Source organism: Monomorium pharaonis, chromosome 6 (genome assembly GCF_013373865.1).
Source record: "Monomorium pharaonis isolate MP-MQ-018 chromosome 6, ASM1337386v2, whole genome shotgun sequence".
NCBI classification, from domain to species: domain Eukaryota; kingdom Metazoa; phylum Arthropoda; class Insecta; order Hymenoptera; family Formicidae; genus Monomorium; species Monomorium pharaonis.
In genome coordinates, this window is record NC_050472.1 from 2,267,767 (window position 1) to 2,285,303 (window position 17,537).

The window sequence follows — 17,537 nt, forward strand, 5'->3', positions numbered from 1 at the left end:
TTTTTTTTCGATTGCAGTTCTCCTGACGCGAGGTTTCGAAGCATCGAAACCAGCGAGATCGAACGTGACCAGTGCTATTTCGGAGGACTACGGAGATGAGATACTTGCGAACATGAATCTAACGACATTCAAGGAAAGATACCGAAGGCTGATACCCTACATGACTTTTTACGTCGCCAACAACTACCTGAACGCCCAGACGCCTGCGTTGGCGCAAAATTACGCAGACGACCTGTCGGGTACGCTGCTCCGGAAGCCTCAGTCGCAACAGCACCCTCTAACTCGGCTCGTTGGTGTGCCGAGGCGGGGTAGTGCTAATAAGTACCGCGTCAACTCACCCGACCAAGACAAGAAGTTCGTTCCGTCCGTGCAATTTGATCCAAGAAATATCGGAGGCGACAACGACTACTTCGCGCCAGTCAAGTACGACACCAAGATCAACTACGCCGAGTATTCCACTCCGTCCTATCAACTCTATCAAGTGCAAAAAACTTATCCGGAAATTACCACGCCTGCCAGTCGTATCTTGAATAAGGAAAATCGATATTTCGTCACTGCGAGACCCTTGAAACCGTCTGCTCCTGTGATCAAGAAACCGCTGCTCGGCAACCCGCTGGACGATTACGATCAAGATTACACGGTGAGGCCGAACGTCGCCGTTAATTATCACAACAAGGAATTCGAGGGGCTGAGGTACATTCCGTCGCACGTGAACGTGCAGCAGCAGTCGGTGAAATCACCAGCTGTCTCGCTTTACCGAAAGCCGAACGTGAATCTGAATAATCTGATCGAGAGTTTCCAGTTGTCCGAACAACTGCCGGAAATGCTGAACAAAGACAACCTCGACAGCAGCATCAAAACGCTCATAGAGATACTCAATATCCTGCATAGTACGCGGCAGGAGAATTTTCCGCAGCCGCAAGAACCACCCTTACCACCGCCGTCACCTTCTAGATTAGTCAACTACGATGTTTACAAACCAAAAATATATACGCGGCCAAAAGTGATCACCGAGACGAGATTCCAAGTGACACCGAGCCCTCTGATAATCACCGATGATCCCGAACGATACAAGGCGGAGGACGACGACGTCCCAATCAAATCATCATTGCAACCGGACTACAACCTGAATCACGTAAAGGACGAGAAGGTGGAATACTACGTACCTTACGTTCAGGACATCTCCAACGAACCCAAGCAAGGACTTAGACCAACGTCCACACCCACTGCTTCTACCACCGGCCATTCGTACGAGATCACGGAAGATCTGAGCGACGATATCCTGCAGGATGAACGGTACACCCTGCCGATTTCTACCGAGGCGTCCACGAGTCAACAATATGTAGCGCCGAACGAAGTTACGCACCCGGGACCGAAAATGCCACTGCCGGCTTTAAAGTACGGCGCAACGCGTGGAAAACCTAACGTCGACTACCCGGCGTACGCGACTATACCGGAGACCAAATTCAATTGCAAGGATCAAAGGTACAAGGGATTTTTCGGCGACCCAGAGACCGGATGCCAAGTGAGTATAATTTAATGAAAATACTATAATTTATTCGCAAACAAGTCTACATAGCATTCTGTACAAAATTTTTTACATTTACAAATATTGCTCTCTCTCTCTCTCTCTCTCTCTCTCTCTCTCTCTCTCTCTCTCTCTCTCTCTCTCTCTCACTATTCTTTCACAATTAATTTCTATTTTTAAATTTGAATATCTGTGTAAGTTTATGTTATTCAAGATATTAATTCTGAAATAATGATAATATTGTTAAAAATAATGATAATATTGTTTCTCACAGGTATGGCATTACTGCGATCTCAATGGCGGCAAGTCATCGTTCTTATGCCCAAACGGCACGATATTCAGCCAGATAGCGTTGACCTGCGACTGGTGGTTCAACGTAAAGTGCGAAACAACTACTCAACTCTATGTGTTAAATGAACGATTATATAAATACATCCTACCAATCATGCCCAAATTCCCTGAAGATTTCACCGGCCCGGAAGTAGATCGATACTTGGAGCTCAAATTTAAGGAGATGGAGGCAAAAATGAAAGAAAAGAAGCTGAAGAAGCAGCAGGAGGAGAAGAGCAAGCACAAGGACAAGTCACAAACGGCAAACGACGAAGAAGTAGACGAAGCGTAATTAGAACGTTACGTATTAAATAACTTAGTCTTAATACTTGACTCGTTGCCATTATAACGAAAAGTAAATGTCTCGTGGGCTGTGTAAGGTTATTACACACTTCTGTTGTAACGAGCCTTGCAATCCCGAAAAAGTGCAATATGTATATGATAGAGTTATATGTGATTGAAGCATAAAGTAAATTACATTGCGCATAAAATAAGTTAGATTATCTCACGGTTTTTGTACGGGTATGAAATGGCTGATGATATTAAGTAGATATTATAATATTTCTTATATTACCTCTAGTCATATATATGCGTACTATTGTGTACTATTTATCACGAAAAATGTGCCCGCCTATCTTAGGATTTCTTTCGGTCTACAGTTCTGCACTAGACAAATGTCTAGTTGAGCCATAAATTTTCATCGTGATAAGTCATAGTTTTTGAAGCAGATAATAAATAATTATGTTTTCCGAACAGCGTAAACAATACTATTAATGAATCGAGATAACGCTCCTTGTAAAATATTAATATACAGTTATAATAAATCAAAAATTAATATGATTTACTAAAAGTTATTTACGATTCAATATTATTAATATTCAGTATAAATTCAATATAAGATTTCAATATAAATTTCCATATAACTATGCAATACTAAATAGCACATGCTAAATTGAACATTTCTAGTAAATGATATAAATAGTAACAGTTATAGAAGGTTATTAGGTTTTGTGAGCGTTGATAATATAATTAATTATTAATTTTATTACAAATATCACATAGAAAAACTCAACTAGATATCGCCATTTACTTATAATTATTCTATCCCATTCTATATATATAAGATGGTATCCCAATTTGTATATGCTTGTTTATATTTAATGTATGTATTTCTATCATGAGAATGTATTTCTATCACGCGAGAATATGACTAGAATATTTTATTTATAATTTATCAAAAATTATTTTTAAAAATTACATTAAAATAGTAAGCGATATATGCAAGTTGAATATCGTCAAAATACCATATGTTAATCTTTTTCTATGTATAGCTAATATTTTGTTACAAATTTTATTAATAAATAAATTTATTTATTTATCATTTTTTGGCATATCTCGTAATAATTAAACGAGACCTTTGTCAGGAAAAGTATTCGGTAGAATTGAGGAAAAACTCACCTCTTTTGTCTCACAAACACGTAGCAGCGTATCTTCGATGTTCATATAAGTCTCGTTGAACTCATCTATCATGGTCTGGTTCTGTCAATAAAACAAATAATTTAAGTTTCATGTAATAATACATAATCAATTTCTTATGATCTGAGCGATGTTACTAACCTTTACTGACAATGATACATGATCATGTAGTTTGTGGGAGTTGAAAAAACAATTTGAACAACCAGCCACGTTACAGTCATTACAAAAACGGCTTAACATCTCTGTACATGTTGACGAACAGCTATTCAAGAGAGCAGCGGGGTTGTTGGAGTCTTCTTCACTTATTGGAATTTTTGTGTGACTCTGTAATGCTCTTCCATGAATCTAAAAACAAAATAGAACCAAAGTCATAAGATACTACAAATAATTCATTTTATTATAAGCATTTTGTTAATGGGTATGTCAATTTACTTTTAAATAGCAGCAGTGGCAATAGAGAACCATGCATTGTGGACACTTAACATTTGCTCGATTCCCACATTCATGGCAACATCCTATAATCAAAAACACATATTACATCATTTTCGTCTTAAAAAGTATGCATTTTTTCCTCAGATTATATCATATGCTCTAACCTGTGTTTGCTACCTCCCGCAGCTGTACAGATAATTTATGACAAAACGAAAATTCGTCATCGTCAATCTGCAGTGGACGATGATAGGATGAAATAATCAATCCTAGTGCATATAAATTCAATGGAAGCAAACCCTGCACATTATTGTCCAGAAAGATTTTATTACATGGAATACAACTTCTAATTTTGATTTTCCTGTTACATTTATTGCATATTGGATGTCCACAATCCAACAGCAATGGTACCAGAGTTCCTTTCGATATCGATCCATTGAGATTATTCAGGTTTGATACATCTGTAACAATTTTGATCTTTCTATTTTAATCTAATAAAGTGTTTATTATAATTAATTTCAAATATAAATAGCCTGAACTACATATTTCCTTACTATTGTATCTAATAAAGCAGCAAGATAGAAAAATAACAAAAAATATATATCAAAATCTATTCGAATGTGACATATAAAATAAGATAATTGAATCCGCTATTAAAGTAATATTGATCTATAGGATTTAACTCAGTCTACAATGTTTAAAATAATGACAACATATATTTGTGAAGGAAAAGTTATTTCAAGGAAAATATACTTTTTATCAATTATATATTTTTTAATATAAAAAATATCTACATCTTAATTATTTCGTCAGGAATACGTATATAACTTTGTGTATCGCAAGCACAGAGTAAACTCAGGCAGAAAGGCGATACTTTGATTACGAGTTTTCATCAGGCCTCGACGGGATGACGGACACATGGAATTCTAACCTCTCAAACGCACAACGTGCCTCGTTCACGCTGCACGAAAGAGAGAAACGTTTATTTGACTTTCGCAAATACGTCGTGCCACCGACGAGCATCGTGCTCGCCACGTGGATATCGGCGACAGGATGTCTCGAGCAATCTTTCGAGAATATACGACAAATTCGTCGAGATGCCGGCCGGACGCAAATCGATAACACGACGTCGCGAGTGAGTCGCGACGTGAACGGCACGGATGGCTAACCAAACGCACATGCGAAATTACCTGACACGTAGAACTTGCACCTGCAGACGACGCAAATCACGTTCCTGAGCTTCGTGCTGGGGACTCGGTAATCGCGCGGCGACGACAACCTGTCGCGCGAAGTCTTCCTGCGGGACACGTCCGCAATGCACGGATACATCTTGCTTCCCGACGACGAGGGACGAAGCATGTCGTCGTGTACGCGACGACGGTTCTGCTGAATAGTCGGATCGAGCGTAGAACCAGACGGTCGACGACGAGTTCTAACACGCACAGATCTCGTTTGAAACTGGCGATTGGCCGCCGTTCCGCCTCGCTTACCCATGAACACTTGCTCGCGGCGCGACTCTTTGTCTCACCGAACACTTTATTTATTTAAGGTAGATAAGTTTAGTTTTGGCTAAAGGGATGGCCAGATATCGCCACAGACGTTGAGCCTGGTCAAGCCCGATCGAGCCGCCCTCGCCGGGTCCGACAGATTGACGAAGACAATTGAATCGCGAACGTGGACAATGCAATCATGCAAAAAGCTTTAGGCGCGAAAGTTTAACGAGCCTGTTATCCAGTTTAAAAATGGCAGCAAATTGTTGTGACGAAAATTACGTATTTACACACGTGATCAAGTTCAGCTCTGGAAATTGTCCTTCGACAAGGGGGGTCAATTCTGTGTTTCTAAAGAAGTAAAAATGTGAAAAGTGAGCAACAGTGATTGGTATATATTGTTAATTGTAAAAGTATACATCAATCAGTGGAAACAATGCTCCTTACTTTTCATAATATTTTCACTTTCTTCGGAAATACAGAATCGACTCCCAAGATCTCTCTACTCGATAATATGAATTTCTAAACTTTAAAATACAAAAGTCAACTGCGAGACCTTTATTGATTTCTATCACTCTCTTTGCTTCTAACGTACTTTACTATTTAGCGATTTCGTTAATTTTTTGAACGTGAGACAAAGAGCTACTTGATTCACTATCGATCGTTTGATAGAAATAAAAACGTATTTACCGATTCCAGAGTACGTTGAATCCTGCAAAAACCTCTATTCAGCGTAGAGAAACTTGGATTACGGATGCCTGATCCTTGCTATGCGTTTATTGTCAGGCTATAAAACGTAAAAAGATATAAGTAGTAAAATTCTGCGTAACAGTTGACCAATCACGTCGAGCGTGAACGTCTAAACTGTTAGATAATCTCAACTGTGATTGGCCAATTCGAGTGTCACTAATGGACGATATATCAAGCGTAGGAATCTGTGAAGTAGATATTTAGCTAGAAAATACGCGGTAGTTATTTTCATCGTAATTTCTTGATATACACACACGAATTATCAAGATGACAACGAAATAGTTGTACCCCTGAGAGGAATAAGAGGAATTTATTCAAGACGAAGGGGGGGGGATGGCTCGTGCAACGTCTCTGCGTGAACCTCGCGCTACGAATGGAATGCACTCAGTAAGCGTACGGATCGTTGCAAATCGCCGAAACAGCTTGTCATCAATAAAGATAAAGAGTATTGTCCAATCGAACTTACAGCATCGGAAACGGAATTCGCCGATAAACCAACTGCAATGCGTCGATTCGACGATAATTGTCAGTCGTTCCTCCGCGCGTCCCTGTCCACCGCTTGTGGACGCGATTGCGCGAATTCAATCGGCATGAAGTTGGCGCCGGCGAGCGAAGCGACGCGAAGTCAGGCGACTGCTGCTGCTGCCTGGCGAGCGAGCCGCGGGGCTCGCGCGAGCGAACGTCTCGCACTCGCGATGACAGATGACGTGGCGATCGGGATTGGCGCGTAGCATCTTTGCCAAAAATGCAAAAAGGTTGGTTGCAAGCGAGAGAGGCTAGAAGAACGCTAGGTAAGATAATAATGCGAGCTATGTCGGCTGTATCCGCCTAGGCGCGGCTCTCGCCCGGCAGGTTGCCGTCCCGCCGTCGCCGCCGCCGCCGCTGTTCCGTTATGATCCCACCCAGCTCGCTCCAGCGAGCAGCAGGCTCGCGAAGCCGCGCGCCGCGGAATCCTTCCTCTCCATCTTTTGCGCGATATCGGTCCGTTCGTCCTTCCACGGCCTCGACTCTCCGGCCACGCAACGCTGCGCTTTCGCCGCATATCGATCGGAATTATCGCGCCAGCCAGCAGCCGCGGGATGGAGATGCACGGCTTGCATCCTGAAAACTGCATGACGCACCAATTCTCGCGTCATTAATAATATCGGCGGTGACCGGGGGGAACGAATTGCCGCCTGCCGTCTGTGCCTCTCGCCGCCATTGATCGATCGGGTCCGTTTCGCGGCAACTTCAGTCGCCTCGTCGCCTGACGTCGCTCCCGAGGCGCTTCCCGCTGCTTCCCGCTTCGCGTTTTTCCGAGGAAACTTTTAAATTGAACTCTCGACGCAAATTCGCCACGGCAGTGGCGAATCAATTTCCCTCGGATCTGTCTTCGAGCGAAGAGAGGAGGATGTATATATATATATACAGATTATCGTCAAAGGATCGGAATTAATTGCCGTTACGAATTGTGGTTAGGCGCGCCCTCCATGCAAAACGAGCGCTCTGATATACTCGGTAAGAAGCTAGGAAGATGTGTATTCATTTGTCTCGGTTACGTAAACCTTGATACGAAGTCGCTCCGAGCTCGCCCGAATAGCGGAAAACGCAGAGATCGCCGTGTCCTTTGGGCGCCGCCGTACGATCTCCTTACGTAATCGATGCGGAAGAGAGCGAGACGACCGATGGTCGCGATCGCAAACGAGCGAGCGAGCGGGCGACCCCGTCGCTCCGTCCGCGTCCCTCGAATCGCCGCCGTCGCCGCGCTGTGTGTTGCCTGAAACAACAGTCGGCGCGGCCTCTCTCTGGACTAGGCGAGCGAGCGAGCGAAGGAGCGGAGGCAAGGTCTAGGCTGGCTGGCATTCAAGGTCGCGTGTAGAGCGCAAAGCCCGGATCTATCCATCCCCGCCCCAGATATCTAGCGCCCTTCGCTCCTCGCTGTCACGCCGTCCCGTTCGCTCGCTCTTCTCTCCCCCCCCCCCTCTCTCCTCTTCCTCTTCAAGCGAAGGAGAGGGCCTATTTTTCCCCCCGTCTATCTGTTTCTCTCTCTCTCTCTTTCTCCTATCCCGCTCGCGCGCGCGTTTCTTCTCCCTCCCCTCCCCCCTTTCATCTTCCTCCTTCCCGCGACGCTCGCCGTCCCGCTCGGTCGCCGCGGACCCGCGCGTGCAACATCGATTTAACCATAAAAATTCCCTGCGCTCGACTCTATCACACTCGGGCTATTATTTCCTGCCCGGGACCGCCGGCGTGAAGAGCGGTGCCGTTCCGCTCCCGGAATTCTCCGCTCTGTAAATGCACGGCGAAGGAGAATCACCGTATGCACGCTACCGCCGCGCGAGGAACGAGGAAGCGCGCGCCGGCCGTCTTTTCCGCGCGTTTGGTACGTGAACTTGCGAGAGCAAAAGAGAGAGAGTGAGAGAGGGGGCGGGGGAAGAGGATTCGCGATTGAATGCGTGCTCCGATAAGGAAACGAACGGAAGCGAGTCGAGATTCTAGCTATGTCGAGAGTCGAATCTCGCACTCGCTTCGTTTGCACGCTCGCTCGCTCTCCGGTCGCGAGGATGAAAGGGCGTATCGACGATTAGATCCCGTTATGTACCACTACATCGACGAGATATTAGCGGGATTAGTCTTGTTCTACTCTCTGTCTCTGCTGCACATGCCGTTCAATATTATGTGCACATGCAGTTTTCGAAATTTATTTCTCAAATTGTATGTACAGATAAGGCGAGAATAAAAAGAGATAGTTTAAATTGATTTTGGAATGTTCGCGCATGTGAAACAGAGAAATTGTTTTTTAATTGAATATAAAATTTTTTTACGGTAATCGAAATATGTAACGATATTTTTATGAATATTTGATTTAATTTCGTTACGAATATATTTATAATCTGTAAATCTGTTAACTTCAATCAATATTATATTTTCTGAGAAAATTCTTTGCATTATAGGCAATAAATTATACAAAGCGTTTTAGATTTTCAACATCTTTAAATATAATTTATGATGGCAAAACACAAACAACGTATTTTTTAGAAAGCAAAGTATAATTTAAATAAATAAAAACTCGATTTATGCTGATTTTATCTTTTAATATACTGTTTTTATAGCCATGAAAAATGCGCAGTAGCGGACGCACAATATAAATAGCAGTAATATTTATGTTCAGAGTATCCTTGGATCCAACAGGATATCGACGAATATTCATCGTCACACCTATACAATGTAGGTCAAGCACGTGTCGCCGTTTTTGCACAAAGAATTGTACAGTTAATTTAAAGTCTGAAACTCTTTCTCTTTCTTATTTTTTAGATCCAGCTAGTCGCGGGTTGGCAAAATTCAAGAGAGATCACGTCTTTTTCACTATGAACCCGGAAACGCTTTGCCTACCCGAAGAGGCGGTGCTGGAAACCTACCGAGCGATATATAACTACGGTAGCTTGGGTTCTAAATTCAATTCCGTTGACCTAGATTAGGTGCTACGTGACACGATGGAAGTTCGCAGTTGACTCTCTCTCTCTCTCTCTCTCTTTCTTTCTCTTTCTTTCCTTTCTGTTCCTCTCTGCGTTTCGATCTCTCTCTTTCTATCCTTCACTCGTTTTCACCAGGCTTTCTCTCGCACGCTCTCTCGAATGAGAGAGGCTTGGTAAATTCGTTTGGTCGTTACTCAATGCGCGAGAAGCAATTAAAAACGCAAGAGAAGATTATTCTTTAGTATTAACAGCGTTATCTGTCGCATTTTGGTATTTTGCATCATCAAAACATGATTTCACAAAATCTTAAAAAATATACACATTTTAGAGACAAAAAATATAAAGAGAATAAAAAGGAGTGAGAAAGAAGAGAGCGAGAAAGAGAGAGAGAGAGAGAGAGAAGAAACCTCGAGATTTAAGACTGTTTTAAGTATGCAGAGAACTGAATTGTTTTAACCGGCGTTTTTATATCCATTCAGAATCACGCGTCTCTTTTTGTAACACTTAAACGATCAGGAGGGATTTTCTCTTCCCGGAACCATCATTGTCGTCACCGAGGGTATCGCGACGCGGAAAAATCGTCAAGGAGAGAGGACGCGCGGGTTAACGGGCGGTGATGAATAATTTTCGAGTAGTGGACGGACAAAAAGCCATCGATTGAAATTTTCATCAGCCTTTCGCGCGCGCGCTCTCGCGTCCACGCGATTATTTATTCACAGAATAATGAATGGGCGCGAGCGAGAGCGAAGAGACGAGAGGACCGGGAGATAAAAGGCGATGTCTAGAGTCGTTCGAGACATTATGGGCCGTTTACACGCCTTCGCTGTGAAACTTTAAAACGCATTTAAACCTCGGCACGCTCGGACAGGAATCGAAAGCCGAGAGGAAGGTAAAACGAGAGACAGAGAAAGAGAGAGAAGAATAATCTGTCGTGTTGGCCTCGCACGTCCTTTCTGGAGATTCGCGCGCTCTCGCCTTTATTTCTCGTGCAAAAAATGCTGCGCTCGCAAAATACATTCAATAATTAAAAGGAGACAAAAAAAAGAGGACCGAGACCGGCATGCGGTTGACATTAATTCACATCGTGCACTTTTCGCCGTGCAATATTTACCACGCTTGAGTATTACCTTGGTGTACCGATAGGAGCGAGCGTCGGGACGCGCGCTTTAAATTCATGCGGCAAAACGTGAGAACTCGTGGAAGGGCGCCGCATTTTGTACGCGAAACGTTTCGCACGGCGGAATCGCTCAGGCTTCGCGTTATATACGGGATTCGTTTTTGGCGAGCGGTCTTGAGGCTCCTCCGACGCGAAAGAGCGAGAGAGGATCAGCGGCGGCGAGATCCTGCCGACGAACGGTTTTGCGCAATCCCTGGCCTTCTCGTCCTCCTTTTCAGCAAATAGCTACTCGGCAAGAAATCTCGGCAACTCCGGATGTTGCGAACGTATGGCGACGCGAATATTATATCTGTGTAATTCCTGTACCGATTAGATTAAATCTATAGAGTTTCGTCCGATTCTTGCGCCGAGTCGTCAAGGATTGAATAAATTAAAATTAATTAATCCTAAAGTGCTGTTTTCGGTGAATTCTCATTCAGGTTTAAAATAATATTTAATGAGATTCACTTAATTTTTTTTTACATAAAGTAGAGTTAGTTTAATTATTCTAATCTTGTAATCTATAAAATAGAAAACAGTCTAAAAAGGCTTTTAATATGTTGATGAATTTTCATCCAGAATAAAATTAAGAACAGAAAAATAGGAATAGCACTCTAGGACTGAGTCTCATAGATTCTCGTGAATTTTAGAGAGGTTTTGCATCGACTCAAAGTTTCGATTAAACTCTCTGAAATCCTGAATCCGCCATCGATCCTGTGCCCTTAAAGGCCAACGATATCGGTCAAGCCGAGCTTGTGCAAGCGACAAGGAGATGCTTGTTGGTGTAGAGGTCACACACGTGCCACGCACACCTAGATCCGTACACGGTTACCTTCCTCACTATATCTAGTCCCATCCCTCAGCTCGCTATAAACGAGCCGCGAGCGTTTCCGGGGTCGGCGGGCGTCGGTCGGGGAACCGGCTGAAAATAAGGGGACGACGTGGGGATAGTGGGTGGCGTACACGTGTCGCAACGTAGAGCTGTTCGAGAGCGAGATAGACGTCGCGGGGGAGCGTTGGATTCATCCCTTTCGCGCGCACGAGCCGGAGAGGTGAGCCGAGGGTGAGCCACCCGGCCGTGGGCGCGCGGGTGGTCAGGTCAGGGATGGAGCTACAAGTGGTGATAAACGAGGCCGAATCCTCGTTATTACCCATTGGGGAAGACTCCGGGAATTCCTGTGGAATTCTGAACGCGCCGACTACTTGCCGCGCTGTTTTTCCGGCCCGGTCGAATTTGTTGTGCTCCCTCGCATACACACACAATTGCATTCGGAATTTTCGTACAGGCAACTATATTCCAGGCTAATTTTGTTGAATTCTAACCAATGATCGTGTACATATTTTCCTCATATTTTCCCCATACGCGAATCAAGGGGTCGCAAAAGCGAAATTCCAGTCAGAATAGCGAACAGTCTTTATCATAAATTTAGATGTAGATATAATAAACTTGTCTGACACCAATATTCTAATTTATATCTAATTATTATTATTAGATAACATAAACGTGGTTATATATTTAAATCATTATAAAAGGTAAAATAAGTTGTACAAAGTGTAATTGAAACAGATGATTTTATTCCTTTTGTATTTCAAAGACGTTTTTATAAACGAAATTATGTAGAATCTTTATAAAATTGTTACAGAGATTGAGGAAGCTCGAAAAATTATCAGGGCGTATTCCAGGAAACTCAGTGGGACAATCTTTGACGTTCGAAAATGTTCACAATTTACTTCTTGACGCATTTAACGGAGCCACGAGCCCGGGTTTTTTTAACGGCGACCTTCCCTTGGTAAGTAAAGAAGACTGAATGCCAAGTAGAATTAAGTGATGATTATTAGTACCAAACTTTTCTTCATGAATAACGAATGGTATGAATAATTGATAAATCACACGGTGGACGGCATGATGAATGGAGTACATAAAAGTCCAAACGAAGTGAAAGACCTTCCGTTTGGCGCTCCTTCTTTTTTCGTTGGAAGATTTTATAAACATTTTATTATCGTCGATACAAACACGTATGAAGACGATGTCTATAAAGCTTCGAACATCTGGAAGATTGCCATACGGATGAACGCGCTCGCGCAAGAAGCACGAAGGTTTAATCCCTTCAACTTCGTGTAAAATCAAAAGGCAGCGACCCCGGGGTCATCGTCTACATACACGATATTCAACCGTAAAAGGGTTAAACCTGCTAGAAATTTCGTATGATATTATCTCGACGACGGCCGGCGCTCGCACGTCAGTGAAAAGCGATGTTTCCAAGATATTATTTCTGCTTCCGCCCTTCTATTTCGTTATTCCTTTAAACGGCAGCCTTTTAACCGTAACCCCGCATACATTTATTTCTCTTTCCCTCCGACCTGGCGCTCGTTTAAATCTGTGAAATTATTCCGCGTTACTTGCACGTAACGTGCACGTAACATTATTTATCAACCGTCTGACTGGCGGCACCCGGGATAAGAAGTGAAAAAAAAAAGTTTATCGTAATGAGCGGTGATCTATGTATTCAGGCACGGACTGCAGACGATATTTATGTAATTTTCATGATAAATTTCTATTCTTACAATCTTTTTCTATACGATAGATTTTTTTGACGTAACCAGATCTAACTATGTTAACTTGAAAGCAATATTAATAATGAATTAATTTTCATTAAAAATTATAACAATACATACAAACGTTAGATTTTAAATGTTTTAATTAAGCTTTAGATAGAATTTTGATTTTAAAATCTTTCCTTTGTATTAGAAAAAAAGCCAGAAAGAAAGAGAGAAAAAGCATAGTTTAGCTTTTTTAATGTTTGTACTCGAGTGTCGAAAACTTGAGCTATACTTTTATAAGCGATACTTATACTCGCTGTCGTACCAGAAAGTGTTTGAGCCAATATTTTTCTGACATCTCGAAAGTAATCTCGATACAAAAGCGAGAAAGACAGAAGGAAAGTTCAGCCGAGCGGCAGCGAAACGGCAAACAAGCAAACGCGGGGGTTGGTTGACGGTAAGAATGGCAGAAAGAGAGACGTGCAGCCGTCATTGCCATTATCGAGGGTGTGTCATGCGGGCGCAACATATAATAGGTATAGAGGACGTCACGTTAAAGTGCGAAAATCGAAGGAAAGGAATCGCGAGGTTTTGAGTTCACATGGAAACGCGCGTCGGAAGAAGAAATGATAGAGGATGAATGACCGAGAGATACATGTGATAAAGTCGACAGCACAGGATATTCGAGAAGGTAGAGGAAGTAAGAACGTAAAAGAGGGAGAGAGAGAGAGAAAGAGAGAGAAGAGCAGTCGCGCAGCTATCGACTGCGCTTACTTTGCCTTCGTTGTCTTGTATTTTATCGTAGATCTTCTGGATAGATCCTGGCTTCGTCAGGTCCTGGCAATCTAGAGAGCCAACATTCGCTATCCGGAGTCGGGACAAATTTGTCCGTGAAGAGGCGGGAAGTTGCAATAAAATTGACGTCGAAGAAGAAAAGAGATGGAGTCGTTAATTTCCTCTCTAGCCTTCTTGCCTGGCTCTCTCTCTCTCTCTCTCTCTCTCTCTCTCTCTCTCTCTCTCTTTCTCTCTCTCCCTCGGTTTTCTTTCTTCCTCATTTTATAGAGGTGCATATTGCAAACTGACTGTACTCTTGAGCCCAAACGTGTTTCAACATTGCTTCTTCTTTTCGTCCTCACGCCGGAAACGACATTACATGCTCCACTTTAAAGGTAGTTGTACAATGACTTTCGAAATTAAACATTATAGAAGCACGAATTGTTTAAACATTACAATTATTTTTTAATCTTACACAAAGGGATCGAAAAAATTAAATTTATAAATTAATATTAAACGATAATTAATTAATTTACTTATTGTTTGAAATTAAAAGATTTAAATATTAATTACTTTAAAAGGACATTTATTTTTAACTGTTACTTTTTTTAATTTCTACATTTTTTTTGAGAAGCAAAATTATAATATTTTTACAAATTAAAAAAATAAGTCATTACGTTTTTGTTGAGAGTTTATAATTTAATTAATTAATATTTTTCTGATTTATTAAAATAGCTAGAATAATTTTTGATTTATTAAAATTACTCTGTTTTATTTTTCTCGAGAGGTAAAAATTTGGTGAAAAGAATATGTCAATAAATCAATGTATTAACTCATTAAGTTAAATTTTATTCTTTTAATGAACATCTGACATAACGTGTCCATGATAGTCCACGCGAGTTTGTTTTGTAAGATCTTAAATTCCAAGTATAAGATTTTATTTTGAGATGACACAACGAATTAACTTTGGCACGCGGCCTTGTTTTCAGTGGTATTTGTTTTCGTGCAAGTAGAACATTGGCGCGCATACAAGGTTGCCGCCCTGCCATTTGCACGATGACACTTGAGTCGGCGATGCGAAACGTTCCGCGTGGCGTAATATTATTATCCCTCAAAATGGGATTACTTCCTACAATTATTACGGTCGGATCGCGCGAATAATTAATATCTGCAATTAACTCAAGCAATACCGAAGTGATGACGAACCAAATATTTTATGATACTGATTTACTTGAAATAGCAATTAGAACAGCGAGATCGTAAATTATTGTTTTACTTGTGATATATTTATATATAATTATTTCTTTAACGATATTTGGATAAAACATTAACATATGTATTCAAATTTTTAGACAATTTTACTGTTGCTAGTTACTTTTTAATTGAAAGTTTGAGGCACTGATCATCAAATCGAATAATTCAGATTGAGATATATAGTATTATAATTAACTATTTTGCGAAATTATACATTTATAGTACATATTACGCGTATATAAATACTAAATTGTATTTATACTTTGGACGATCTGTCGCATTTTGATTTTTAATCTTATTTCAACATCGTATTACGAAATTAGACTAAAGTTACTATTTTCAAACTTTTCGATCGATAATGAAGCATCGATTAACTCCGAACAAAATAGCATGTTTAGTTATCAACTAATCAACATGTAGCCATAAATAACTTTGTACTTTAATTGATTTAATTACAAATTAAGTGAACATAAATTTCTATTACAGATAGATTATTTTCTTTTTATTAATTATCACATGCTATTGAGTTAAATAATTTAGCAACAAAATAATATAATATTAATATAATTTAACAAAAAATTAATATAATAACAAAAATCTTTATTGTTTACTTCCATCATTTAGATTAAACTAGTCATGCCGTTTAACAGATTTTGATACGTGGAGTGAGGATATTTATCTTACGAACGCTGATTATTACGTGCTATAAAGTATAAAGTTGCCGTATTTAAAATAAGGAGATTGGTTCTGCGACTATTTACGATGCCGCCACTCGTGTTTACACTTCGTCTTTCGCGAAAACGCCTCGGTTCGCAGATCTAAGTACTCATTGCTAATTAACGGGTCCCGATTCGCTGAATCGAAAGAAACCAGGTAGCGTCTGGTTATAATCATCAAGAAAAAAGATAGAAAATCGCGTTCCGCGTTATGCGAGATCGACAAGCCGAGTACAATGGTCAAAGTGTAGAATATTTTGTATTTGCATGTCGCGATTGATTGTAACATTGCAAGTTCAAACATTTCGCATTTACGTAATTGAACGATCGCTGTGTCGATCGTGTACAGTTTGTGCGTTATTTTCTCGAATTATTCTGTTTACATAGAGCGATCTTTCTTTGGAAGCTCGCGCTTATTAGCCCCTAACAAAATTGGACGCCCTGGCAATCCCGTCGTTATATTTACGGCGACACCACTAGGCCAATGTTTGTCTCCACGTGGACAACGAATTGGGCAATCAGCGAATGTTTGCGAGCCCTTTCGAAATTCATTAGCGTGTGCCTTTCGTGCACGCCAGGATGAAAACGCTTTGGCATTTCGATGATGGGACGCCTCGCCGGGCGGATGCGACGTGATTTTCGCCGCGGTCGAGCAAGACCGACAGCGGTAGGCAAATGCGTTAGTTTCTGAGCGAGGTGGTCTCTTAAGAACTTCTCTCGCGCTCCTAGGGAGTAAATGACATACGGAACGAGGAGGAATTGGATCGTGTAATTCCGGCAGGAAACGAGAACGGAGATGGCCCGTTGCCACGGCAGCTACCGGGCCACGGAATTCCTTCTGCGGCGCAGCGCGGAGCGCCGATCATTACGAACCTTGACGGTTCGCGTAATTTGGAATCGCGAGTTATTCTGGGCGGTCTGGATTGTCAAACGGGCGTCCAATTCACGGCAAGTGTACAAAAAGCCATCGATCACGCGCGCGCGGGCGCGAAACGAAGGATAGAATTGTCACGAGCCCGACCGACTTGAAACCGATTCCCGGCACACGGTATACGTTCGATTCTTTGATGCGGTACCCGGTGCATTTTTTCCCCGAAAAATGTTCCGACCTCCCTGACAAAGCGGCCGCGATAGTTTACAACGCTATCGTGCACGCGATTCCCTGCGCGTGCACCCGTTATACCCCGAATCGCCGCGGGGTTGGCGCCGCGGACAGGGGATGACGGGGGAGAACTGCGACGACAGTTTTATATAGAAACATCGAACGAATCACAGCTGCATAAATTCATCGCGGAATCGCAATTTCGTGTTGGCCGACCAGTTAGCAAACCGACGGGAACAAATCGATGCCCTCTGGGCCCAACAAATTAATATAGCCTCCCGTCAGGCTCTATCGATGATACGCAACAAATTGATGAAATGATTATTGCGCAGACCGATATTATTAGATACTCGAGAGAAACTCTTTTACTTTGAAATTCTCATTCTATGGAATTGTTTTGCGAGAAACAATGCTGTACTAAATTCCCTTCAACTAAATATAGTAGATTTAATTATATGGCTCACATTTATCATGTGTTAAATTTCATATGCGTTGTATAAATCTAGTACACCCTGGACTGCACACATACCGAACAGTTT

The 17,537-nt window shown here is 41.8% G+C and overlaps 2 protein-coding genes and 1 long non-coding RNA gene across 6 annotated transcripts in view; 2 read left to right on the forward strand and 1 right to left on the reverse strand.

Moving 5' to 3' along the window:
• LOC105831498 overlaps window positions 1-3,272 on the forward strand; it is a 50,856-nt gene extending 47,584 nt beyond the window's left edge. For both annotated transcript variants that reach the window (XM_012671666.3, XM_036287948.1), the window contains exons 2-3: window positions 18-1,525; window positions 1,803-3,272. In XM_012671666.3, the coding sequence (XP_012527120.1) occupies window positions 18-1,525; window positions 1,803-2,150 (1,856 nt within the window). In that variant the 3' untranslated portion in view covers window positions 2,151-3,272. The remainder of the gene's footprint in view (window positions 1-17; window positions 1,526-1,802) is intronic.
• The window catches only part of LOC105831497 (RING finger protein 17), a 146,672-nt gene extending 140,067 nt beyond the window's left edge, over window positions 1-6,605 (reverse strand). The window contains exons 1-7 of one of the 3 annotated variants that reach the window (XM_036287945.1): window positions 6,470-6,605; window positions 5,944-6,040; window positions 4,954-5,195; window positions 3,931-4,224; window positions 3,767-3,849; window positions 3,476-3,679; window positions 3,317-3,397 (exon numbers count right to left, since the gene is read on the reverse strand). In XM_036287945.1, the coding sequence (XP_036143838.1) occupies window positions 3,317-3,397; window positions 3,476-3,679; window positions 3,767-3,849; window positions 3,931-4,224; window positions 4,954-5,122 (831 nt within the window). In that variant the 5' untranslated portion in view covers window positions 5,123-5,195; window positions 5,944-6,040; window positions 6,470-6,605. Of the gene's footprint in view, window positions 1-3,316; window positions 3,398-3,475; window positions 3,680-3,766; window positions 3,850-3,930; window positions 4,225-4,953; window positions 5,884-5,943; window positions 6,041-6,469 lie in introns of those variants that run through there. The other 2 variants (XM_028190608.2, XM_012671664.3) reach the window with 2 other exon arrangements.
• Window positions 6,606-7,237: 632 nt separating this feature from the next.
• Window positions 7,238-13,139, forward strand: LOC114254410. Its single transcript, XR_004963582.1, has 4 exons — window positions 7,238-7,500; window positions 9,093-9,207; window positions 9,295-9,417; window positions 12,255-13,139. It is a non-coding gene; the product is annotated as an uncharacterized LOC114254410 (long non-coding RNA).
• The last annotated feature ends 4,398 nt before the right edge of the window (window positions 13,140-17,537 follow it).